Source organism: Manis javanica, chromosome 1 (genome assembly GCF_040802235.1).
Source record: "Manis javanica isolate MJ-LG chromosome 1, MJ_LKY, whole genome shotgun sequence".
Classification (NCBI taxonomy): Eukaryota; Metazoa; Chordata; class Mammalia; order Pholidota; family Manidae; genus Manis; species Manis javanica.
This window is the reverse complement of record NC_133156.1, coordinates 51,625,454-51,652,476: the sequence shown is the minus strand read 5'-3', so window position 1 is coordinate 51,652,476 and position 27,023 is coordinate 51,625,454. Positions and strand designations below refer to the sequence as shown.

Below are 27,023 nucleotides of genomic sequence, written 5' to 3'. Positions count from 1 at the left end.
TGTAATACACATTAATTTCAAATGCCCATGGAACATTCACCATATTTTGGACCATAAAAAAGATTCAATATATATAAAAGTTGTAACAATCACTGAGGATATTCTATGACCACATAGATAGGATTTAAACTAAATCAATTACAGAAAGACATCAGGAACATCTCTCAATATTTGGAAATTAAATAATGTGCTTCTAAGTAACAACACACTGGTAAAAGAAGAAATCAGTAGGGAAATCAGTAAATATTTTTGAACTGAATAGAAAAAATAAAAATATATAAAAATTTTGTCATCTATAGCTACAGCAGTGCATAGATTAAGGCATTAAATGCATATACTAGGAAAGAAGAAAGGTCTAGAATCAGTGATGTAAGCTTCTACCTGAGAAGACTAGAAAAGGAAAAGTAAACTGAGGGAAGGAAATAAAGATCATACATAAAATCAATGAAACAGAAAATGAAAAAATAATAGAGAAACTAACAAAAACTGAAAGCTGGTCCTTTGCAATAAATTTATAAACCTAGAGCCAGAAAGATTACAAAAAAAGAGAAGACAAACATTGTCAATGTCAGGGGTGAAAAAAAGGGACATCACTATAGATCCCATAAAATCAAACTGTCTCACAGGGTAATATTATGAACAATTTTATGCCAGTAATGTCAGATGAACTTTAGATGAAATGGACAAATTCCTTTAAAGGCACAAACTGCCAAATGCTACTCCAGATGTAAAAGAATAATAGAATCATCCTATATCCACTGAGGAAATTTAATTTGTCGTTAAAAACCTTCTAACAAAGAAAAATCTAGGCCTAATGGGTTTGCTAGGGAATTCTATCAAACATTTAAGAAAGAAGTAACAACTTTACGTAAACTTTGTAAGAAAATAGGAGAGGAGAGAGCATTTGCTAACTTATTTTATGAGGGCACTCGAGTGACACTAAAACAAGGTAGAGATATGAGAAGAACAGAAAACTGTACAAGAAAAACTACACAGGAACATATCAATATCTGAAATGAACACAGATGTAAAAATCTGTATCAAAATTTTAGAAATTTGAATCCAGTAATATACAAGAAGGATAATATACTGTAAGTAAGTGTGGATTGTAAGGTTAGTTTAACAGTCAAATACCCATCAATGTGATAATTAACATTATGTAATGTATTAACAGATCAAAAAAAGAAAAACCATATGATCATCTCAGTTAATACTGAAAAAGAATTTGATAGAATTCAACATTCATTCATGATAATACTCTATTATAGAAAGGAATTTCCTCAATAAGATAAAGAGCAGCTATGAAAAACCTAGAGCTAACGTTATACTGAAGGGTGAAAGAATGAATGCTTTCTCCATAACACTAGAGACAAGGAAAGCATACTTGCTATCATCCCTTCTATTCAACATTGTACTGTAGGTTCTAGTCTGTGTGATAAGGCAAGAAAACCCCCCACATAGATTGGAAAGGAAGAGGTACAACTCTTTATTTGCAGATATATCTATGTAGAAAATCTATGAATTAAAAAATGTATGAAAAGCTACTATAATTAATAAGTGAGTGGCAAGACTGCAGGATATAAGGTCAACATACAAGAAAATCCACTGCAATTCTACATGGTAGCAAAGAGCAATAGGAAATTAAAACTCAATACCATTTAAAACAGTATAAATACATAAAATACAGTTATAAATGTAACAAAAATATGTACAAGATTCATACCTTCAAAACTACAAAATGTTGTAAAGAAAAGGAAGATCTAAGTAAATGGACAGGTAAGAAATATGCCATTTTCAGGAACTGTACACCTATTATTTTTTCCGAATTTGGTTGGAGATTCAATTCAATCCCAACCCAAATTCTGCTTCCCAGTCCTTTTATTTATTTATATTATTAATCAATTAACTAATTTGGTATCATTAATATACAATTACATGAGCAACACTGTGGTTACTAGATTCCCCCCATTATCAAGTCCCCCCCACATACCCCATTACAGTCTTCCCATTCCTTTTAAACATGAGAAAATGACAAGTTGAGTTGATTCTAAAATGTATAAAACATAAAATTTATATAGATAAGACAATTTTAAAAGAGAAAAACAGTCAGGGAGCTATACTATGTGATTTTAAGAGTTACTGAAAAATTAGGGCAAAAAAAAATTGTAATGCAAAAGAGAGGATATTCTTCAACAAAAGGTGCTAGAACACTTAAATATCTATATGTAAAAAAAAGAAGCTCAGCTTTCATTTCATAATACTATATGCAAAACTTAAAATGGATCACAGACCTAAACATAATGGTTAAAACTGTAAAACTTCTGGAAAAACATAGTTTAAACCTTTATGGCCTTCCGTTAAGCAAACATCTTAGGATGACATGAACTATAAGAGAAAAAAATTCCTCAAAAACTGTAAGAGATAAAAAAAACTTCAATATTAAAAACTTTGCTGTTTAAAAGATACTGTTAAGAAAATAAGAAGATAAGCCAAGGCTAAAAATTTTTTGTAAAATACATATCTGATAAAGGATTTAAATCCAGAATATATAACAAACTCCTACAAAGATAAAAAAAATAAAAAATGGATAAACGTTTGACAAAACACTTCTATCAAGGAGACATGAAGGGCAAATAAGCATGAAAAGATGTTCAAATCATTATTCATTAATGAAATGCAGTTCATTGATGAGATTCACAGTGAGACTATTCTTCACAGCCACTAGGATGGCTGAGATTAAAAAAACTGATAGTGGCAAGTGTTAGGGAGGATATAGGGCAACTAGACCCTTCAAACATTGCTGGGGGAGCAAAACAGTACAGTCACTTTGGGAAAAAGTTTATAATGTCAAAAATACGTTTAGCATAGAACCCAGAAATCTCACACCTAGGAATTCACTCCAAAGAAATAATATTTGTCCACAGAAAGACTTGTGCATGAATGTTTATAGTAGCACTATTCAAAACAACCATATTATGAGAAGAACTCAAATGTCCATCAGCTGGTGAATACATAAACAAATTGTGGTAATTCATACAAGGGAATAACACATAACAATACATAGGAATACACTGATTCTCAAAACAAAACATGAATCTCAAAGGCACTATGCTAAATGAAAGAAGCCAGACATATATTATATGATTCCACTTACATGAAACTCTGGAAAAGGCCAACTGTAGTGAGAGAAAGTAGTCAGTGGTTCCTTGGGGCTGGAGCTCGGAAGAAGGGATTGATCAGAAGGGGGCACGAGGGAGCTCTTTGTGGTGATGAAAATGTTCTCCACCTTGCTTGTGGTGGTTCATGACTATGTATATATATATAGTTGGCAGGCCTCATTTAACTGTTCACTTGAAATTGATGAGTTTTACTGGGTGTAAATTATACCTTAATAAAGCTGATTAAAAAACAAACTGTATATCAAAAAATTAAAAAAGGGCATTTCCTCACTTACACATAATAGTTATGAAATAATCTCTCAGTTTGGGTACACAATCTTTTCCTCTCTGTAGGGTGATCATTTCTATTAATAAGCACATACATTAAGAGACCACAGTCAAGTTCTTCCTCTGGTAACAATGTTCTCTATGACACTCACCGAGTGCAGAGAGTCCCTCTGAGATAGATGTGAGAACATAGAGGAGCACAGGAGAATCTAAGTTGGTGATGAAGCTCATGTGGTCCTGGGTGAGATATTCCAGGAGTGGATAATAAGACTGGTTCAGTTTCCGATATTGCTACAACACAGAAATACTAAATGTCAAGCCACAGGGTAGCAGAAGATATGTTACAGTCCAGTGCAAATTGCCATTTATAATACTGGAAATTGTAAACTTACTTAAACATAAGTACATAAAATGAATATATGGAACAAATGACATAATGATTCTCAACTCAGTATTTAAAAGGCTTCTAATAGGAAACTGATACCTAGAAATCTTAATTTGACACTATAGTATAGTAGATAATCTCAATTTTACCTTACATGGCTATTATTTAAATATAAGTAGAATCTCTGTAGTATGGAATTTTGAAGACTGTGAATTATTTTTCTGAACTGGAATATTCTAATTCTGAACAGTGCTTAATAGTGGCGAGGCAACCTTTTTTTTAACACAAAGAAATTTGCTGTTATTAATAAGATTTGGCATTATAGTCTGCTGTATTTTTACACTAACCTATCTCATGAAATCATAATTTGGTAAATGGCTTAATATTTACCATACACAACAGGCAGAAGTGCATAAGAAAGCCTTGAATGAAATTCAAACTGATATCAAAGAAGCACAACACTCATAAGAAATATAAAATACAGCAGTATTTATTAAAATGGGATTCAGATTACCTCCATAAGAACATGGGCTGCTTGCTAAAAATGCAGTTGCCTGATCCTCACTCTAGACTCACTAAATGAAAAGCTCTGGAATGAAGTTCTCAAATGTGCATTTTATTCAGGAACCCTAAGGGAGTCCTATGTACCATCAATTTTGAGAATTACTGAGTTAGAGGTTTGCTTGTCTATAGGAAAAGAAATTAGAGAAATTCCTGGAACCACATAAGTTTTTTTTGGTGGACCTCAACTGTAGTGAAGTGTCCCCTCAATGAGGCTGATTTAACTCAAATTTCTACTCTGTATTTCTGTCTTACAGGCATCCTTCAGTGAGCATTCCATTCTAGTATGGAGGCTTATTTAACAACTTGGGCTTGAGATGTGGTTTTCTTAAGACTAGCTTAGAAAGATGGAAGAGGATGCCACTAATCCATTAGAATGGCAAGGAGTACTTCTCACACAGGCTGACTAAGGAAGACTCCCAGATTTTACTTGTAACCTTGGGTTGGGAGCAGGTGGGAAAGCCTGAACCAAGCCTGAGCATGAATTTGCCTGTGTTACTGAAGTAATTACTGCAACCACAATGGGCATATATTAGCTTTTGTGTAATCAGGCAGAGATGTTTTTAAAAAAGTCTGATAATGACACAGCTCAGTGCAAGAGCCTGGAAATTGGAATTTCACACAGGCACCCCAGGTGATTCTGATGGGCCTCAAAGTTTGAAAACCACTGACATAAATCATAGAAACTAGATGGTAAAGTGGAAAAGGGACCTAGAGATCACTTTGTTTAATTTACTCATTTTAGAGGTGAGGAAATTGAAGCCTTGAGAAATAGAGAAGGTGATTTATTCAAAGTAAATGACTAGTGAGTGGCAGAAGTGAGACTACACAACAGGTTGCTCAACTTTCGGTTTAGCACTCTGTCCACCACACCAGGACTCTAATGGAATGGAAGGCCAAACAACAGGGGCAGCAGAGGAGAAGTGAAGGAAGAGATCCTGCAGCCAATCCTACATTTTCCACTCCAGGAACCACAGCCCTTTTAAAAATTATGAATACAGTTATAAGCAATTAGTTGAAATTGTTAATTATATGTTTTCTAGGTGCAGAATCTGAATCACTCTGGATGACCAATTTGTCAGAAGGTGGTCGCTGCAATTTTCAAAACTGCACATTTAATTATGTAAATACCGCTACTATAGTTGTTCAGACTCTCTAAGTTACATCAAGATGCTGTCCTAAAACATAAAAATGCTCTGGTGCTATTCTAAATCCCTGAGCTTCATTACAACAATTCCAAGCCTGTGGTGGTGTTACTTCACATTTCATACAAAGACTCCCATGATGCATGACTGCTTACTAGCAAATCACTGTGGGACACTGAGAGCAGCATTTTGACAAAGGCCTGGAGTACATTGTCAAAATGGTTGTCCCCGTACAACTTGAAGACGCCAAAGCTGACATAATTTCCACACAAGGCAGATTTGAGAGTTGAATAGCAGATGGAGATGCCCTTGAGTTTCACTGGATAAATCTGATCTTTTGAGAGGCTCCCAAGGGACAAGATCTGACTACCTGTTTTAGGGTAAAAGCAAAAAGAGAAATTGATATAAGTAGATTCAAATCAAGGCAGTTATAAAGCACATTGTTTAACATTTTCACTCTACTGCTAATGTTCACTTCCCCCTACCACTATTCCCAGAATTACTCCATCCATGCAATGAAAAATGTAACATTTTATAATGACATATAAAAATACTTGAATATATATATATATATTACATATATATAATATATATCCCAGGCACTTTACCTGGGAAGTACAAATGATTCAAGGAAAACCAATCAAGGGTATTGGAAAAGTTCTACATTTTTATCTGGATGGTGATTACATGATATATACGATACATAATATATACACGGATAATAAAACTCTTGAGTTGTGATCTTAAGATTAGTTTAGTTCTCTTTACATACCTTAATATATGTATCATCTCTTCTTCAATAAGAGGTTTTAAAAAAAAGTCGGAGGAAATAACGAAGTCAAGAGAAAAAGGTAACCTAGACTGAGAGAGAAGTTACTCTAAATTCTTGGATGAATTTCAACCTGAACTTGATCAGGTTTCAACATGAACTTGATCTTGTGTCATTTCACGTTTAGAAGTCTCACAGGTTTGTTATATGAATTAAATGAAATATGACACATAAGTTCTTGGCACAGTGCACAATAAATGTTACTTCCTTTTTTTTTCCTTAGATCCTTTTTCAGAAGTTCTCAAGAGATGACTGTTTACAAACTGTACTTAAATCCCATGTTAAGCATCAAAAGACAAAGAAATGTTTGTATAATTACCTTAAAATTTGTAATAGTAATTAGCATTTACAACCAACAATTTCTGTTTCTGAGATGTGTGCTAGTAAGGCATGTTACTAGGCTATGTCCAGGAATGCTTTTTAATAAATTATGAAGTTGCCATGTTTCTTCCTATTCAATTGAGTACTGCTTCTAAAATTGAAACTAAATTTAATTTACAAAATTTAGAGGCATGTTGTTGTGGTCTGGTACTGTGTCAATTTGGCTGGATAAGAATTAGGTTTTCCAGGACCCATTTCCCTGTATGACTGGGACAGAACTGGGCAAAAGAGAACACTGAGTGAGATTTGGAAGGTGGAAGTGAGGTAACAGCTATGACTTTCTGAAGGTCACTGTGATTAGAGATACTGAGAAAAAGATGCAGAGATGCCGCTGGGCTTCAGTTTGTCGTTGTTCTTTCCTGCCCTGTGTCTAGAACTACCAACCCTATTGACCAATGACCCCAAGTGCTTAGCAGCAAACCTACAGAGAGGCAGCTATGCACAAGCAAGTCCTCTACTGACTTCTATACAACACCAGTCCACCTCTCACTCCACATCTTTTCATGGTTCCACTCCAGCAGCTGGATCTAACTAGCTCCCAGATTTCCCTGCAAGCTCCAACTTGTCCATCCATGCTATTGTTTCCCAAGGGCAGATCAATGATTTTTCTCCTGAACTTCCAAATCTCCCCTTTGGACCTATTTCCCCATCTTCACCCAAGATTGTATACAGTCTAATTCCTAAAACAGATTCCTTATTCCTGAAGTGTCACAGCGCTTATTTTTCCCTGTTTGAATCCTGACTTACATCAATGTATATTACAGTAAGCACATGTGTGCTAAGAAGGACCAATACCAGTAGAGCATAAAGCACAGGACCATCCCAGAGTGAAGGTTTCTCCCCTTGATCTGCTTACTGAAACATTTCCATGTGCAGGTTTTCTTACATGCATCCTTAGAAACCCATGGCTTTGCTTATAATTTATCCATCTGAATAACAATACCATTGTCTAGACACACTGGAGCGTGTACTAAATTCTGTACCCTCTCTCATGATCCCATCCTAACTTACCTTAGAGATATATATTAGGTTTCATACTAATTCAACTCAATATGATAGCACTTATTTAACAGCTACTATGTGTGAGGTGCTGGGATAGGCGAAAGAAATAAAATATCTATTCTGAAAGAGTTCCATCTGGTTGGGGAAACATATTTGTAAACAAACAATTCTGTACAATGTGACAAACACTATCAGAAAGATATGTCAAGATGAAATGGGAGTATTGGAACAGTTCCACTGCTGTTGCTCCCTTGTATAGCCACAGCCTCCTCTCTCCAACTCTGGGCAATGGTGATCAACAACAGTCAATATTTGGTCAATAACAGTTACTGATCTCCTATGTGCAAATAACTATGCCAAATACTGGAGGTTCCTGACACAAATCTAAATAAAATAAGAGGTATTACCTGGTGGTTAGCAGTATGAGCTGGAACCAGTTTAACTGGGTTCAATCTTGTGTGTGATAGCTGTGACCTTGGCAGGCTCTCTATACCACAGTTTCTCCTTCAGTAAAATGGAACTAATAATAGAACTTCTAGGGTTGTTATGAGGCTCAATGAGTTATTTGTAAAGCAAGTAGAAAGTGCTTGGCATGAATAGATATATGCAAAAAGAATCGTGAAGAAGAGGCAGGAAGGCAGTGGGGAAAGGCTTCACAGAATGGCCTGCTTTTCAAGGATCAATTGCGGTTTCCCAGGTGGTCTTGGAGGGAGAGGAGGGGATTCTTGGCAGATTAAACGCACTGGCATGGACATCTGTGAAAGCATGTACTGCAGGACAGGACAGTTCTCAACCACTGCTTTTCTACCTTTGCCTCAATGTAAATATAAGTTAAGGAAGACATTTCTCTCCCTCTCTTCCCCAGTAAAGAAAAGCACTGAGTCCATGTGATGCAAAAAGCTAGGGTAATTTGGGGTGGTGATGTGGTTGACACATTTTACGTTTGTTGGGGAGGTCAGAATGAAAGGGAGAAAACTGGGTCATCTTTTAGGGCCTTCCTTATGGGGGAACTAAAGGTTCTAATTCTGTAGCAAAACAAGGAATATGCAGATTAATAACTGTGATGGGGAAAATTTTTATAAAGGATTGGATAACCTATCATCAAGAAAGATTAATTATTTAGAATTACCACTTTTACCTATGTTAAAGTTGCAATTTGGCATACATGTCTTATCTTTCAGATTGTTTCAGATACATCTGTGTTAAAACAGTAATTTGTATTCCATCTTGAAGTTGCAAAGTAGAATGAGTGATACTTTTAATAGGAAACTACATCTCATTGTGCTCAAGTGCCTCAGCATTCCATGGCTGTTATTAAAGAGTATGGAAGAGAAGGCTTGGCTAAGCCGTCATTTGTTCACACTAACTCAGCTGTATCAGTATGTGTTATTCAACAATACTTACTAAAACTGGAAGCCCTGTCCTTAAGAAGCTTAAAGTCTAGCAGTTAGACTCGCACTACTGTGAACAAAGTAACAGGGCTGAGGTTTGGTTTCGATATTCCTCTGCGGTATGACAGTGCTTCTTGCTTTCCCTGCTCCACTCCATGCCTGGAAAGCCCCATCTCCTTCCTTCCCAGAACTCCTTTCCTAAGATGGAGATCTGTACTACACTAATGGACAGCTGGGAGATGAAGGCATTGCCAGGCTAGCAGCCACTAAAGCCAGGAACAGTTGCCACTTTGGTACTATTGTAGTAGCACAAAAGGAAATGATACTTTCCTTAATGAGATAAAAAAGACTTTCAAAGTTTAGAATCAAAAGGAAAATCTGTAATTGTTTCCCACTGACTACATCTGTCATAACTGGGGACAGGGGAATGAAGTACTGTTACATCCTGAACATTAGACTTGGGTAAGATGGATGTTGAAGCTACACTGGGACCAGTGCATTACATGGTTAACCTGGACAAAGACTATAATGGGGGAATGGAAGCCCAAGGGTTATGGAACTGCTGCTCTTACTCTTGTACATGCTGTAGCAATAAAAGAAATCTCACTAAATACTATGAGGAAAAAATTGGAAAAGAAAACAGAGGACTCCTGATATAGATAATTTGGCTTATTAGAAATATTTTCCTCATTACTAGCTTATATTAACAGCTTGGGTTCCTCTTTCTTAACCTCTATTCTCTGTCCTTTCTGGATAAGGTTTTTCTTGTTTTGTTTTTGTTTTGGCTAGCTTCCAGCACATAGAAGTATCCTTCTAGGTAATTCTTAATATCTATATTAAGAGAAGGATCTATATCTATCTACATCTATATATCTATGTATCTCTAGCTCTATCTATATATATATATATCTCCTATTCTGTGTCTGAGATCTACTTTTCTATTTTTTAAAGAATTTTTCTTCTGAGACTGTTTTCTGAGTGACTCCATGATGTCCTGTTCAGAAGAGGTTCCCTACACCCAAAGAGGAGTGGCCTTCCTCACAGGCCTTACCTGGAAACCTATACAACAAGATAATATTCTAAGGGAAGCTAACATAGTGCATAAGGCAGTGATGAACTGGGTAGGCTTCCAAGTCTACTTATCCTGGGGTTTGAATCCTACATCTTTCCTTACTACTTGGGTGTCTGAGCACATTATTAGCCTCTGTAAGTCAGTTTCCTCATCTATAAAATGAGGATAATAACAGTACCTGTAACTTAAAAGGCTCTTCTGTGGCGTAAAGGAGACAGCCTACATAAAATGCTTGCCATAGTAACTGGCACAGTGCTCAGTAAATATAAACTAAAACAATACATAGTACTGGGGTCATTTCTTTCTCCAGTCCCACAGCCTGTAAGTTCACAGGAGAGCTATAGCCTGGAAAAGAGGAGAAGGTGAAGCTGGGTGTGTGTTGTGTCGAATAATGTCACTTCCTTTTAATGCGTAATTTAAAGTAAGGTCAGTGAGATCTTTGACCATGCTCCCTCTGTTCCTTTAACAGAGAATTTGCTGTAGGGGATCACAGTGTGGTTCTTTGCCCCACATTCTACGAGTTCTCTGTGCCCTCAAAAAAATACTTAAAAAAAAAAAGGTAGAAGAGATAAGATATGCTACAGTAGTATCTTGTACCAGGAAGAACTAGCAGTGTGAACAATGTTATTTCCTGGCTTATACAGCGATCCATTAGATTGATTTACCTTTTCTTTTTCTCTTTTAATCTCTAAAATTTTAAAGTGAATTTGATACTTGGCTGACAGCTCTATAGGTTGACTGTCTTCACTTATCATCAGAACAGTAATGGGAAGAGAATCGCAAGCTTGCTGACATTCCTTTACTTCGGGTCACTCAGCCCACTCTGGATGTAAATGGTTGGGGATAGAATTGAAGTTGTGAAGACTGGAAAGGAATATAATATTTTCCTTTCAGACTGATGATTAAAAAATGCAGTGTTGATAAGGATGTAGGAAAATTAAGTAAACTGTTGGGAATACAAATTAGTATAACAATTCTAGAGAGCAATTTGGTAATATTTATTAAAAATATTAAAAAATGTGTAAATCCACTCTGGGGATACAGTCTAATTCTAAAAGTTCATTACCATATTAACCTATCTGGTAGCCTTGGCACTCACATACACTTGTTTTCTATAAAAACTATTCCTCGGTATGTTCAACTGGCTCCTATTTCCTCCTAAGTACTTAAGGACAAAGCACCAACAATTTCCCTTTTCTCTCCTATGTAGTCTTTTTTTTTTTTTTTTTTTTGCTATTAGATCATCTCATTGGAATATAAGTCATGCTATTATTTCTTCCATTAAAAAAATTCAAAACTTTCTCTTGGCCCTACTTCCCTGGTAGATTTTACTTCCCTTTGTAACAAAAGTCCTCCAAAGAACTGTCTGTCTTCACTGTCTTCATGTCTGCCCCTTGCTGTCCTTTAGACATGCCAAGCACACCTGCCTCAGGACCCTAAAATGTGTTCCCTCAGCCTGACATCCTCCTCACCAAATTATCCACATAACTCCCTCATTTACTATAAGTCTTTGCTCATATGTTATCTTCCCAATGAGGCATACCTTGATCACTTAATACTACAGCATGTCTCTCAATCCCTGGTACTTCCAATGCTCCTTATCCTGACTTGGCTTCCCCGCACCCCCCAACCCTTATTTAAGCACTTATCATGCTATGACATACTAAATATTTCTTTTTCAGTTTTGCTCACTGATGTATCCAAAGAGTTTAGAACAGTGCCTGCTGCTCTCAATATGTATTTGTTGAATGAATGAAGCTCCCAAAGCTGAATGTACAAGTTGCTTACTGAAACACAATATATGATAATGAAAGACTACATGTTTATCAAAATTATATTTATCAAAAAGTGAATAATTAAATAAGTTATAGGAAGACTATAAAATGTAAATGTAATACTTTGTTGCTACTTTAAAAGCTATGGTAGATTCATATATATTATCATGGAGCAATTGCCATGATATAAGTAAAAAACAGCAAATTACATAGTAGCAAGTATATTATGACATTTGGAAAAATATATGTATATGTACACATAAGACAGTATGGAAGAGCATACACTAAACTATTAACGATGGGTCTTCTTTGAGTGAAATGATGATCAGGCCCATGACTTTCTACAGCAATTCTGAAATACTACAATTTACAAATGTTTTATATTTATGTGATTTTGTAAAAGCTGTTTGCTTGAAATTCCATCCTCAAACTTCTGGGCCCTATTCTTATTCCTTCAAAAAATGCTTCCTTTTCTGATCTCTTAGGTTGAGTTAGAAATGTCTTCTGGGCCCCTGTAGCACTCTCTATACCTCTCAAGCATAAAAGTGAGCACAGTGCATCATCATTCTTCATTTACTTGTGTGCATCCCCTGCTGGACTTAAGTTCCTTAAAGGAAGAATCGGTAAGATTCTTTTTTGCGTGTCTTATTTCCTTTCCTATCCCTCATAACTCTCACAGTGTGAGACACATAGTAAATGCTCAATAAATGTTAGCTCCACGGATGAAAGACTTCACTGGACTCTAAGCACTTGTTCAGACATCCTCACTTATTTAATAGCTTATTTAACATTTTTTTTTGCTTGCATGAAGAAGGTGCTAAGTCTAACCTCTGTGGTGGATTTATTGTAGAATGTATTCTTAAAGGCCTTGATTTGTAAGCCACCTGATCCTGGGGCTGGACTTCTTTAGGTGTTGACCATTCCAATGCTTTCACAAAACTTTTGTGAGCTTTACTATATACTACTTTGTCATTCTATGCCCCCAACCAAGTTTCTGGTAAGATCTAATGCAGTTTTTCAGAACAGTTATTTAATGGTGATATTTTATTAACTATTTATTTCTAGACCAATGCATTCTTCAGGTATCTTTTTGTAATCATAGAAACACAGATATACAATTGCAATCCTTCATCCTTATGCTTCTAATAGTACCTGTCAGTAATTTTCAAGTTTTTTTTTTATAAAAACTTTTTTTTATTAAAACAGGTTATCCCTTTTAAAAACAAATCTAATGCAACTATATAGCTAGGTGGTTCTGGTCAAAGTGGCAGCAAGGGCCCCACCTCCCCTGTCTCTAGCGGGCCCTCTGTAGTACTTTCACAGTCTGTAGGGCTCTGCAACACCCAGTTTGGAAACCACTGGTCTGTTTTCTAGGTCACAATGAGTAATAGTAACTTATGTAATGCTTTACACATTCAACTTAAGCATACTATTAAGTTATACCTTAAATGTACCTGCAGCATATACAGCTTAAAAGAAACCTGATATAAATTCTTATGTATAGTGAACAATCATTTCTGTTCTACTCATTTTTAAAGTTTAGACTTTCAAACACTGAGCTTTCTTTAATCAGAAACCTAAGGGAGGAATAATAACGGTTATATTTTAGCCAGTCTTATGAAAACAAAAAATAAAAAAACCCCTCTGTCTCTCCCTTCTGTGCATTCTTCAACCAACAGATGTCACTAAAGATACCAGTACCCAGAGGCAATGGGAAGATGATTAGACAAATGGAAATTGAGCATAAAAAATCCAGTTCTTAAAACTGAGAAGTTGGTTTCCAAAGTAATAACATTTATTACACTGCATTCAACATTTTAACCAAATACTTAAGGAAGAAATTTTTTATTAAGTTGTTCAGGCTGAATGGATCACAGCACTAAGTTTTGAAATACATGTTCTTGAAGCAATTTAAAACTCATTAGAAATAATAGGCTTGGGCTAGTAGAAAATGTGGTAAAATTTAATCCTCATCCAAATGTTACCTGGGCTGTACAAACAGGAAATTGTTTTGTGCTACTGTGGCTAACCTCACTGCTGACCCTGAGCTGTAACAGCGAGAGCAGCTGAGAGCTGAAGCAAAATTAAAAACTTACATCAAAGTATATCATGACAGAATGTAGATAAATAAAACAGCATATCAAAAGTATTTTTTTTTGCCAGTCTCATTGAGAATCAAGGCAGATATTCCACAAAATATATAGCAAATCAGGTGCATTTGGAAATGAGTCCTTCCCCCTCTGCACTGCCCCGATCATTGACTATCCAAATGGTGCCCATGAGACGTAAGCAGAGAAGAAACCCAGTGAGGATGAAGACAGAGGGATCACAGAATGTTCTGGCCCCTTTCCTTCATGGGCTTCTCCTTCCTTTACTTTGGCTTACCAAAGAAATAAATAATGCTTGCTCTTCTGTGTCCTCCCAGACCCTTTTTCCTTCACTTTCTGACTCCTGTATGACAACAACACGATCTCCCTTCAATGAGCATATCAGAATCTCCAGAGGTAAATGCATGGGTAATAAAACATTATGGAAGGTAAAGATAGATAAAATCAGCTTGGCTGATGGGGGCCACATGGGAATCAGTGAAGGGTGAAAAAATTTCTATTTTTCTACATAAAGTGCATGTGTCAAAGTCACTGCTGACAAAGTTAAAGGACATTTTTCCATTTGGCCTTTGATTTCCCTTAAGTTTTAGTATAGGAATCACCATACCTTAAAGAATAAATGCTTCATTATAAGCATCCAAGGTACAGTTTTACGGCAACTCCCAAGTGGCAGTAAGAAATATGGAAAGACAACTATTGTCTGAAGTCATATAGACTTTGAATCAAATTCCAATTCAACTACTTTCTCGCTATGTAATATCTGGAAAATCTCTTAACCTCTATGAGCTTCAATTTCTTCCTAACAGTACTCATAGTAGCCAACTGGTCTAAGGGCTTTCCATGCATTATGGAACTGAATCCTCATAACCACCTTATGAAGTAGGTATTTTCTGTTTAACAAGAAACGGAAGCAAGACAGGCTAAGCAACTTAACACCAAGGCCAAATGACTAGTGAGTGGCAGATCCTAATACCTACCTGCAGGATTCAACGGGTTACTGTATGACAAATGTTCTAGTATAGGAGTAGGCATATAATAGCTGATTAAAAAATGGAAGCTGCCATTATTAGTTCAAACTGAGTAGCAGAGCCTTACCCTAATCTCTTAGTCTTTCTTTAGGGTAAGAAAACTCTGTACTGGCTTTTCTTCCTAGAATGCTTTGAAGGTTTTTTCTCTTTTCTGCTCCACCTCCCTTCTCTTCTTCCTTCCCTTCCTCTCTGTCCCTCTGTCTTCTCTTCTCTCTCCAGTGTAATCCTTACATAGTTTATCTTTCTCAACTTTTGCTACAATGCCTTTGTCTATGTCAGGCAACCTGATAGAGGACTGGATAACTTTGGAAGCCCATATTTGTTCTGAGACGCCTTTTGGTATCACTTGCTGGACACACATTGTGTCCTAGAGATCCAATGATACTGTAAGAGGAAGAAGTCACTGCTCTTAGCCCTACTGTGCTAGTGAATAAGCCCCAGAGGAAAAATTACACCTAGTGAAAGAAATGGATCCAGCAAAACTGGAAGGCAAGATATAACTATGACTGGTAACAGGAATCTAACATTGTACAGTTACTTAAAGCTCTATCGACTACTAAGAAATTCTTGAATGTGCATTGTTTCATATATCCTTTTAAAAAGTGAGGACACAGAAACTTAGCACTTGCAATAGGCAGAGGAAGTTAAACAGTGTGGTCTAAGCAGAAGGCACCCCTGAAGAAAAAAGTGATGTGGTCAGTCCAAAGAAGGCTGGCTTCATGAATATGAGGGAATGCTTTGAATCAAGGAGAAGCATGTTTATTGAGTAATTATTCTTTGTTACACTCTGTGCCAAGCCTTTTACCCAGAGTACCTCAATTAATTACCTCTAATCCTAACTAGACAGGTAGGTCAGTAGTATTCCTTATTCCTAATTTTATATGTGAGAAAACTAGGCATAAAGAGCTGTAGTATCTTAGCTGAAGGTCATGGAGTTAATAAGAGTAGGTTCTATCTAGGACTGGTACTCAGATCTTTTAATCTCCAAAATCCATGCTTTTCTAAGGTATGCTTTTGGAAAAAGGTTCAGATAAGTATCTTTGTATGATAAAATGCTCAAAGCAATTAGATATACACTAGAAGTACAGCAAACTATATTGAAAATATTTAAAAAGGGGTCCATTTTCACCTTTTGAAGGAACAGCATTTCTAATTTGTATGATTCTAATATGGCCATTTTCAACATAAAAGTGGCAATGTAATTGTTGGTATGGATGAAAATAACAGAGTGTAAGTTTACTGTCATAAAACAATGCTTTCTGTAGCTTCCATACACTTACAACCTCAAACTCTAAAAGTCAAATGTATAATTAAAACTGAGCATTCTTAACAGAGGCTTATAATGCATACAGACCAGAGCCCTAGAATGTGTCCTGAATTGAAGTAAATTTAAAACAATTTTTCTGCTTTTACTTTTACAGAAATAATATGCTTTTAATGGTTGTTCCTACATACCACAGACACACACATATACACATGAAAAAAAGAGGCTTTACAAAATTTTGTAAAATCTGTTTCTAGGTACTCAGAAAGAAGTATGAGAATTATGGGCAATTTTTGAGATCTATCGTACTTAGGCTATTGATTCGGGAAAGTAAAAACAGTCAGGAAAAGATAAGAGAATAAAGAACGTGAGGACAGAGGAAAACATCTCTCAAGAAAAGCATCGCACAGTAAGTTGTAGTTAGCATTCAGTTATTGTGTGACAAACTTGATTACAGAGAATCCTATCCCCATTCCTTGGCTACGTAATGGTCTCAGAGAGTTGGGAATTTCACTGAAGCTGTCAGAATTGGCAAGTATATGGGTTTAAGGTATCTCTAAGGTTCAATTCTAACAACTCACCAAATTTTCAACTATAATTGAATAGGACCATCTTTACTATAGAACTCTAATTCTAAGGTGCAGTGCCTGAAAGTTCCCTATAATAAAATATTTACTGCTCTTTACCAGGATATTTTCCCAAAATTCAGGGCTGGTGACATACTGGTCTAAGCATTCCATGATCCAAGATAGTAAACTCCTTGCTGTAATTTCAGTAATTTTGAATATGCTATAACTTTTCAATATGCTATCTAGTGTATTCCCTTTGCCTACTGACACTGCAATTTTATCCAAAAGAAAATTCATCAAGTTGGTCAGGCATGATTTGTAGTCAAAGCCATGCAGCTTACTTCTCCTGATACCAATATGATAGCTACCTGGCTTTTTGCTTTCCTATTACCCACTTCACAAATTCATACAGATATGAAAGTTCAAAAGAACGAAATAACTAACATCTTTCTTTCCTCCAAAGAGATAAAGTTCTATTGCAGAGACAAATATGAAAAAAGATACTCACCATAAGTGCAAATCATTTTACTAGCTTCTCTGAAGAGAAGAATTCCATTAGGAGATGATACATCAAAATTCAAACGCTCAGATCTAAGAAATATAGCAAAATTAGGCCATATGTGCAAAAAAGAAACCAAATATAGGTTTAAAATATCTGGCATTTTCATTTATTAGAAGAGCAGCTGCACAATTATCCCTTTTTAAAAGTGTCATTCTATTAAGCTAATATTTTTACTCTATGCTAATATTTTTACTGTATGCTAATATTTTTACTCTAAAGAAATTAGGATAATTAAGTAGAGCTATTTTCATTTATTTGCTGATTCAAAGAATTCACTTTCACTGTCATAACAATATCTTGACATTCTATATCTCAGACCTCCTTTCCCTTTCCTCCTTTCATGCAAAGTAGCTGACAGATAATAAAAAAAACCCCAGGTGTGTATGTATACATTTATATAAATACTTGGATAGAGATTGACATTCGAGATCTCCTGTAGTGCCTAATAGATTTTAAAAATAAATTCTAAGGTGACAGATAGAAAATCTAGGTACCTTTTTTTTTTTTTAACTCTAGGTACCTTTAATACTGCTTTTCATGAGCACGAATCATCTGATACTTCAAGCATATTTCACACACATTCAATTACATACGGGCTATAGCTTCCATTTCACATAGCTCAAGTAAAGAGAAACAAATCCCAGAAGTTTTAAATGAGAACAACTGTACCTCCCTGGTTCCTGACAGGCAGGGAAACAGTATGAACAGAGTAAAGGATTAACTTGCCATCTTGACAGAAAATGTTGTGCTTTTTTAACATCACTTTGGCTCTGACATGCCTGGTTGCTTCACTTTCAAAAAATAACAGTGTATTTTTTAAAGGATTAGCAAAATACATGAAATCAGGCCATGGCAGAGAAATACCAAACAGCAAAGATATTTGCTGAAGTCCTTTTGCCAGGAATAGAATGAGTTACTGCTTCTCCATGCTTTTTTCAAAATGCTTTAGGATTAATTACAATTAAAAATTAGAAATAATATTGTGAACATTTGATTGTCATATAATTTCTGATGAAAGAAAACAAGCATATTTATATAATTCACATTAGATTTTAGAGAAACAAAGACAAGATAACATATTCTGAGATCACAGATTTTCACTAGGTAGTTCTTAGGACAACTGTGCTAGATATGAATTATCTGCCTATGGCATATATTAAATACCTTACAATATACAATGTAATGATTTCTTTCCTTTAATAGTAAATATTGTATCGGTAATATATAATATCAATTATGTAGTTGAAATAATTGTAATTCAATAAAAACTAAATTTCTAAAATAAACACATAGCCATCCTTCCTTTAATATTTAAGGCATCTATGAAAATGGTTTTAAAAACTAACAGCTTTCAAAAGAATAATACTCACATTTATTTATTTGTCAGGTCTTTTTCCACACTCTTGTTCAAAAAAATGTTTAATTGTTGCTATGAAAAACTCAGCACCAGAGACAAAAATAGAGCTGCAATCCATACTCCTTCCCTGTCTGGATATTTCCCTTCCAACACACAGTATACAAAGAGGAACTGATGAAACAGGATGGCTAAGTGACAGGTAATTTGGTGCTAAGCCATATTCACAATGACATATTTTAGAGAGGTAAAACCAATCAGCTTATTGCAGTTTTTCTCTCAGCTGTATCTTTGTTAGTATTTGTATGCAGAGTATTTGAATCTCTGCTGGTCTATGTAAATTATAAGGGCAACTAGGCAATTTGTGAGAAGGGTTGTAGTTGCTATTTAAATGAAAATTATGAGTGCATAAATCATCCACATACATGCATCTTAGCATAGAGGAAGAAGGGTAACTTAGAAGTCAAAACAGGGACAATCCCTAGGGCTCCTGAGACAAACTATGTGTTCATAAATTGCTCTGGGACTCAGTTCCTTTTATCCATAAAATGAAACATCTCAACTCAGAGACCTCTAAATTTCTTTCTTGCTTTAAAATTCTACAGAATTGCAGTTAAGCAGTGGAACAATTAAAATAGTTGCTTTTCCTCCATTTTGTGCCTTTGAATATTAAATAACAGTGGCTGCAGTCTTCCAATTTTTTTTTATCAGTTCCTATATACAACTAAGTATACTGTATCTTTCCCCCAAAAGGTTTCAACCATCTCTAATTCTATTCCTCTCACTGGGCCTTGAATATATATATATCCAAGCAGGAAATTCTAACCTCTGGAAACTGCTGCCAAACAGTAGATTGTTTTTTTACTCCCCTGTCATACCTCTTACCTATTTTGCATCAGTTCTGCCATAAGTTTTAAGATGGGAGTTGTACATGCTGGCTCTCCATACCATCGCTCAATAGCCTTTTGAAGAATGGGAAGATATGCTGGGTACCTTTAATAAAGCCTGTTAAAGAATTTAAGGGTGAGGAGAAATATTGTTCCTGAAAATTCGTGTCATTTTAAAAAAAGGAAACCACATTTGTTGTATGGTTAGTATACAATGGCAATTTTATAAATTGCTCTCCTTAACCCGCACAGCTGTACTTTTTTGGGAACTGCAAATGATTTGCTCCTATTTGTAACATACCCCATACATTATATTGCCTTATACTTGGCATACTCTGTAAATAAAAGATATACTTTAAAAGTATCAAAAGTAACACATGTGAAGAATTATGCTTAATATTATAGGAAAGGAAAATAAATTTAGTTAATGACAACAAAAATATATATGATTTCTTATTATCAGAGTTTCTTTGGCATCAAACCACTAAAGAAAAAATGATTATGAAATTTAAAAAATACATAAAAGTAGAGGGAAGTAGTACTAATAAAGCCCATATATCTATCTCCTAGCTTCAAAATTACCTACATTCTTTTTTTCAAAGTTGCTGACTTGCTCTGCTTGGTCCCACTGCAGCTCCAAGGAACACTGGGAATGTTAGCCTGAAGAAAAGCTTTCGGTACTTTTCATCTACTCAAGGTCAGTGTTGCTAAAAGTAGGCCCATGTACACCTAAGGAAAAAGTCTCAAACATCCTCCTCAATACTAAGGAGCATATATTTCTGATGAGTCAATGGCTGAGACCATTAGAACCTGAAAAACTGACTCAGCTCCATTGGCCTTTTAACCCATAACTGGCCTCCTTGCTAAACGGACACATAAATGTAAAATTAAGGCCTAAAAATGCAGCAGAAAAAATTCTTACTGTGCCACTACCTTCATCTCCTTTTTCTTTTCTTAATCTCCAGGTGTCTCTCTTTCCAATGTACTTGTCTTTTTGTTTTAGAAAGTGCTGAACTGATCACTTAATGGTGTTCCTTTTCTGTGTGGCATGGGTAGAGATCTCCATGGTGATAAAGATCACAATTTTCTTCTGTGCTCTTAGAATTTCAAATTCCTTAACATGGCATACAAAGCCCTTTAAGATCTGGGCCCTGCCTACCCCCAGTCTTCTCTTAGTATTCCTACCCTGTCTATGGTTCAGCCATTCTTAATTCCCTGCAAATTCACTGATGCCAGCTCTCTCATGTCCATTCCTCTATGTGCTACTTCTTCTGCCTAATGCATCTCTCTTTCAACACCTAGCCTACTTCATTTTCCCTGGGGTGGTGAAACTTATTTTGTCAAAAGGCATCAACCTCTTCCTCATTTGTAGTCAGTCAGCGCTTTGACCACATCTCTCTTATAACAAACTGTATTAGGTTGGTTGCTTGTGTTATCTGTTTGCCCATTAGATAATGAGTTTCTAAAGGGCAAAGACCTATGCTTTCCTACCATGCCCCTGCTAATTCCTATTTATCCCTCAGAGTTCAGTAGAGATGTCAGTTATTCCAAGAAGCCTCCCTGACACCCCTCCCCCTCAAAAGGGGTTAGGTGTGTCTCCTGGGTAGGCTGTGGTGCTATTTTAGTGCTATCATAGCACTTTATCTCTTACCGTATACACTCTTTGAGGGCAGGGTTTAGGTATTTACTGTATGTGTGGACCTGGCACAAAGTAGATTTCAATAAATACTTATTGCTGTAAGCCTGCCAACCTAACAGTGAGGTGTAGCATATTTGATTAAAACTATCTATTTAATTCTTTTTAACTGTGCATTTTGCTTTGAAACTTCAGGAAATAATTCACATAACTTTCAATGAAAATAAGCCCTCTAATACCTTAAGAATGGCATGCTCCTTGTAACTGCAAAAAGAACACTTTGGTTTCCCCTCCCCAGTTATAACTATCTACCATGTTAAGGCTATATCTATATATATGAAACAATTTACTTAACAAGTATTTATTGAAGCCCTATTCTACAATTGGCTATTCACTGTTTTAGACTCTCCGAAGACACCAGAGACAAACATTAAAAAAAAATCCCTGCCCTTATGGAATTTATATTCTAATAAGAAGAGACAGAAAATAAAGTAGATACACAGTAAGTTAGGAAGTGTAACAGAGGAAAGTAAAGCAGAGAAGAGAGATAAGAAGTGAGAGTACACATATGAGTGAGGTTTCACTTGGATGAAAATGAAAAAAAATCAATGAGCTTGATTACTAACTCTATTTTGGACTTTGTCCAGATAATTTATGGTTTTGTTTTTTCTGTGGAATAGAAAATTTGTTCATTTTGATAGATGATAGATACTATGTGCTGTGTACATGCTAGGGGATAGGAAACCAGAGATAAGTAAGACATGGCTTTTGTTCTTAGGGAAATTCATGCTCCAGACTAGGTGGTGGACACATAATAGAGATGCTCTGAGTGCCAAAACTCTGAAGCAATATCAGAGGAGCACAGGTGAGGAAATATTTCACCAAGGGATCTTCAGAGCACAAACTCTGATCATAGCGGGCAAGCATCTGAAAGGCTCATCAGGAACTGGAAAGACCCAAACTTCAAAATTTAAGAATGTCATAAGCACACAGAAGCGCCTTTGCAAGGCATTCTAGAGGCATCAGGACCGTCATATTTTTCAGAGCACACTGCTTTCACTATGGGATGGGGCCGGGGGACAGAAGGGGATGCCCCCTTTTCTGTGCAGAATGAGAGCACTGCCAATTCTAATATGCTTCTGACAGAGGTGACTGCCACAGAGAAAATGAGTGATTATTGGAAAGCAGAGTAGAGGTCTACCAAGCAGGGAGGTTAAAAGGGCTTCAGAGTGAGAATGCCAGACTCAGATTACAGGGGGAGAATCAGAACCCAGTCTAAGAGCTTCATTTTCCAGTGGCCTTGTGAGGACTATGCATATTTGGATAGGAAGAAGACAGCGGGAGCTGTTAGACAGAGGTACACTCTGATTGCTTTCACCTAGATCTCAGTGAATTCCTAAGGACTATATCAGAAAAATGAAAAATCAAAAGCATTAATGATGTTATCTCCTTATAAGATGCCAAATATGAAAAAAGGAAGAATACTAGGTTTGCTTCTTGACATCCGTCCAACCATCCATCCATCCATTCACCCAAGTTATTAGTACTTGTTATGTGCTGCACCCCAAGAAAACAGAAATGAGAAAACATAATTCTCTCCCTCAGGGATTTCACAGTGGAGAAAGCATTATAACACACTAGAAGGCAACAAAAGTTTTTGCTAAAACTGTTAAGAGATATGGGTGTGAGGAGGATATGGTTCCCAAACAGCAATCACCTGCCAATTCAGAACTTATTTTAAAGGTATTCCATGAACGTGAAACATCTGTATCATTGTTTATGAAGGAAAATGCTGCTGGCAGCTTTTACTTTCCCTTCTGTTTCGTAAATGCCTAGCCATCTTTCAACACCTAGTTCAACTTTCATTTCCCTGGGAAGCCTATTCTTTTTGCCAAAAACACCAATCTCTTCCTCTTATATGTTCACATGGTCCCAGGCATCTTTGTTGTAACACATTGTTCATTAGCTGTTTGTTATGTTCAATAGATTGTGAACTCCTAAAGAGCAATCTGTTTTACTAGCTCTTGTGAAAAGTGATCCTTTTATTAATTCCTCATGCCGGGCCCACAGCACTCAAAAAATGATTGCCAAACACTAATTTTTTGGGTTTACTTTCTTCCCTATTTTAATTTGTCCAACATACTGCTGATTACTTTCTACTTCAAGTATAATTCTGATTTTGTTACTCAATCAAAACCATCAATTGCTTTATACTATCTATGGACTAATGGCTTAAATTCCTTAGCCTAATATTCAAGGGTACCAGGCAATTTGCATTTGCAACCATGAAGCAAGTGGTTATCTATGATAAAACATCTTCTCCACTGTTCCCTTTCCTAAACCGGTGCTTAGGCCAACTGAAAACCTCTTACTTTGTAGTTTCAATAGCCCAGTGCTACTTAAATGTAAGATCCAGGAAAATATCTTCACTTTTGCAGAGCCTTTCTGATTCCCCAGAAAAATGCAATCACTCTCTTTGTATCTCTGTTATGGCATTTATCACCTTCTACATTTTATTATAGTCATTTATGCATGCATCTAACTGACTCTATTAAACTGTAAGTTCATTTTGGGGTAGGATTTGAGTGTAAGTAATCTACATCTAGCACAGTCCTTAGCCAAATTTGCTGAGTAAGTGAGCAAATGGGACTCTTTTATCTCATTCATATTAGGGAAAAGAACTAACAACAGTGGTATTTACTTTGTGCCAGACATTGTACTAGGCCCTTTATATATGTGTCAATTCACTCCTTACAACATACCTGTGGGATAGGTATTATTAGTCCTATTTTATGGAAGAGAAAACCATGATTCTGAGACACTAACTTATCCAAGACCCCACAGGTTGTTAAGAAGTGAACCAGGACTGGAATCTAATACTGTCCTATACCAAAGTTTGTGCTCTTTGACGTATCCCATGGTCTTGCCTTATCTTTTACAATGTGTTTATGCATGTTAATAAATAGCAGTGATTGCTTGACTGAAAATCAGTGGACTTAAAGGTGAGATTGTGACAATTAAAAGACTGAGTGTGGGAATAGCATCATAAACATTCCTGTATTTTTTTTCAATTTTCATCTGGATTTTTGATACCTCAGTCAAGTATGAGCCAGGAAAAGTTTAAACAAGGTGACTAAATGCTCTGCAAAGTAAGGTGCTTTTATATTGCTGCATTCTCACTACAGGGGCAAAGTAGTATATCATCGATACTTTTTCAATTCTCTAGTAGTGGAATAATTTATCAACATGGTTGCTGTGTAGTTTCAGGCAATTTAGTTTTGGAAGGACAGAGTGATAAGCAATGTAGTTCATGTGGCAGTTAATGCAGTCAGTGTTTACAGAAATGTTTTTGAATTAAATAGCTAACCACTAAAATAGCATTTTATCAAATAATCGCCATAAATAAAATGCATTTTGACTTTAAGATGACATGTGTTCTTACAGGATGTTTCTTCTGCATGCTAAGGACTGTATAACAAATTAAAGAACATACATTTATGTAGATAAAAGGCAAATAAACTTTCCCCAGCAGTAATGCAGGAATCGTCACTGACGGCTTGACATATCAATATTTCAGGAAGAATAAATGACTTTCATATCCATGGTTTTTTTTTTATCATATTCATTTTTACATTACTAGAATACTTTGGAAAGAATGTGTACTTTATCACCTGAAACTGCTTAAAGTATTTCGAAATATTTTAATAAAGCTTTTTGAATTATCAAATAATGTAACTTTTAAACAAATTTTACTATTATTATAAGTATTTGCTCTTCATCCTTTGCCCAGAGGAAAACTATAAATCTTGTCTCAGCTGAATGAACACCATTTATCATATTCATTTTGTTGTCAATACAATTATGAAAAGCCTTTGGCCTTTTCCCAAGGAAGCTGATTTGCTACTGAAACTCAATTATTATAAGCAAGACTGGTACCAAGTTACCCCGTTTGGCAATCTAACACAGCTTCCTGCATAACTGACACTTCGCCCTCTGCCCCTGACCCTAATAACCTCAACATGTATGGTCAAATGGAGGAGACAATGGTTTCCAGTTCAAAACAAAACACTTTTAAGTCCCAGGGTTTTCTGTTTGCTATTTTCTGCCATCTGCTGGACAAAAGTTTTACTTCAGATAGGTGCAAAAAAGGAGCCAAGTGAGGAAATGGAAAACAAGAGTTAATTAAAAACTTAAATTACAATATGTTCTATAAATTTTAGGCAGGTATGGCAGCTATTTTTATTCTCTGACACTGAGGGGAAAGGTTCTGAACTTGACTCTTGTGTTGTTGAAGAGGAAACGTTAATTGTTCAACAGCCTCGAGTTGTTAACTTGGTTTCAAGATCACCATCGGGTTTAAAGTGCCACAACTAGATTTTTAAAATAAATGAAAGGTTTTCCTTTATGAGTTTCTATTTATATTTAGAGAAAAAAAAGGGTCTTGGGTAATTCAGTTTATACTTCATAGTTAAAAGAATTATAAGAATTTCCATGTTAAAATCTAACATCTTTGTACCCTGATAAAAAGACAAACATGATTCCTTAATGACATGGAAAATTCTTATCTCTAACCCTTCTATGGACACGTAAACCTGATGAAGCAAGCTTTAAGAGTAACTAAAAATGTAAGTCAGTATTTAAATTAATGTTAAAAAAATGTTTTTAATGTGTAGCTTTCTCCCTAAAGCATGTCCAGATCCCTTGTAGTTGTTTTTGGCCTAATTGTGACATCAATAGTTAAAGATTTAAGTTGAAATTTTAAGACATTTCTTTTGCAATTTAATTTATGAGGGATGTTTGGATAAGAAGGGCTTGAAAAGAGTAACTAAGAAATAGTATAACTTAAAATATAAAATAGCTTTAAGGCTACAGGTTTTTCTTATGTGCTCTGATGGCTTCATATGTAAAGACATGAAACAATGTACTACACTTATAAGACTTGCATGAACTGTCACTTCCTGTGAGGATCAAAGAAGGTTCATACAAAGTTATTAAAACAATATAATAGTAACCACTTATGACTACCAAGTATGTCCCACACATTATACAAAGCATGTTACCTATTTTAATGGTCACAGCAAACCATGAAGCTGGACGTCTACTTTTTCAGATGAGGAAACCGAGACTCAGAGAAGTGAAATGACTTGCCAAAGTTTACACAGCGATTAGGTGATTGGGATTTCAAGCCTGGCAGTCTGACACCCAAGTCCATGATTTTTTAATTTTATCTGATGACGCACTTTTGTTGGGCCAGTTTGTTTCTTTATTATGCTGTCTGTACTAAGCCCTGGCAAAGGTAAATTCAAATTTTTTATACCAAATGAAAACTCCTGACCATTTATTTCCCCCCTTTCATGTCCATGAATATTTTCATGATGATGCAAAACCGTAGCATGGTAAGTTAAGCCTGAAAGAGAATAAGTGAGCTTCTCAGCCCTGCTAGTTGAGATAGAGTAGGAATTCAAATCCCCAAAATGCTAAATGATAGGATTCAGTGATTCTGAGCTAAAGATGTTAACCTGGTTACCCCTGCAACCACAACACAGACAATCATTTGAGGATGTGATTTTAAGTTGTCAATATTTAATGACACCAAAAAGTGACCTCTGAGCTGGGTCTCCAAATGCT

The 27,023-nt window shown here is 35.8% G+C and overlaps 1 protein-coding gene across 3 annotated transcripts in view; it reads right to left on the bottom strand.

Annotated features, from left to right (window-relative positions):
- The window catches only part of RANBP17 (RAN binding protein 17), a 364,604-nt gene that overhangs the window by 44,713 nt on the left and 292,868 nt on the right, over positions 1-27,023 (bottom strand). For all 3 annotated transcript variants that reach the window (XR_012129393.1, XM_036995225.2, XM_073232144.1), the window contains 4 exons: positions 19,758-19,865; positions 17,465-17,547; positions 5,693-5,907; positions 3,599-3,737 (listed from right to left, as the gene is read on the bottom strand). Coding sequence is in view for 2 of the 3 variants with exons in the window: in XM_036995225.2 (XP_036851120.1) it covers positions 3,599-3,737; positions 5,693-5,907; positions 17,465-17,547; positions 19,758-19,865 (545 nt within the window). In the remaining variant the exon portion in view is untranslated. The remainder of the gene's footprint in view (positions 1-3,598; positions 3,738-5,692; positions 5,908-17,464; positions 17,548-19,757; positions 19,866-27,023) is intronic.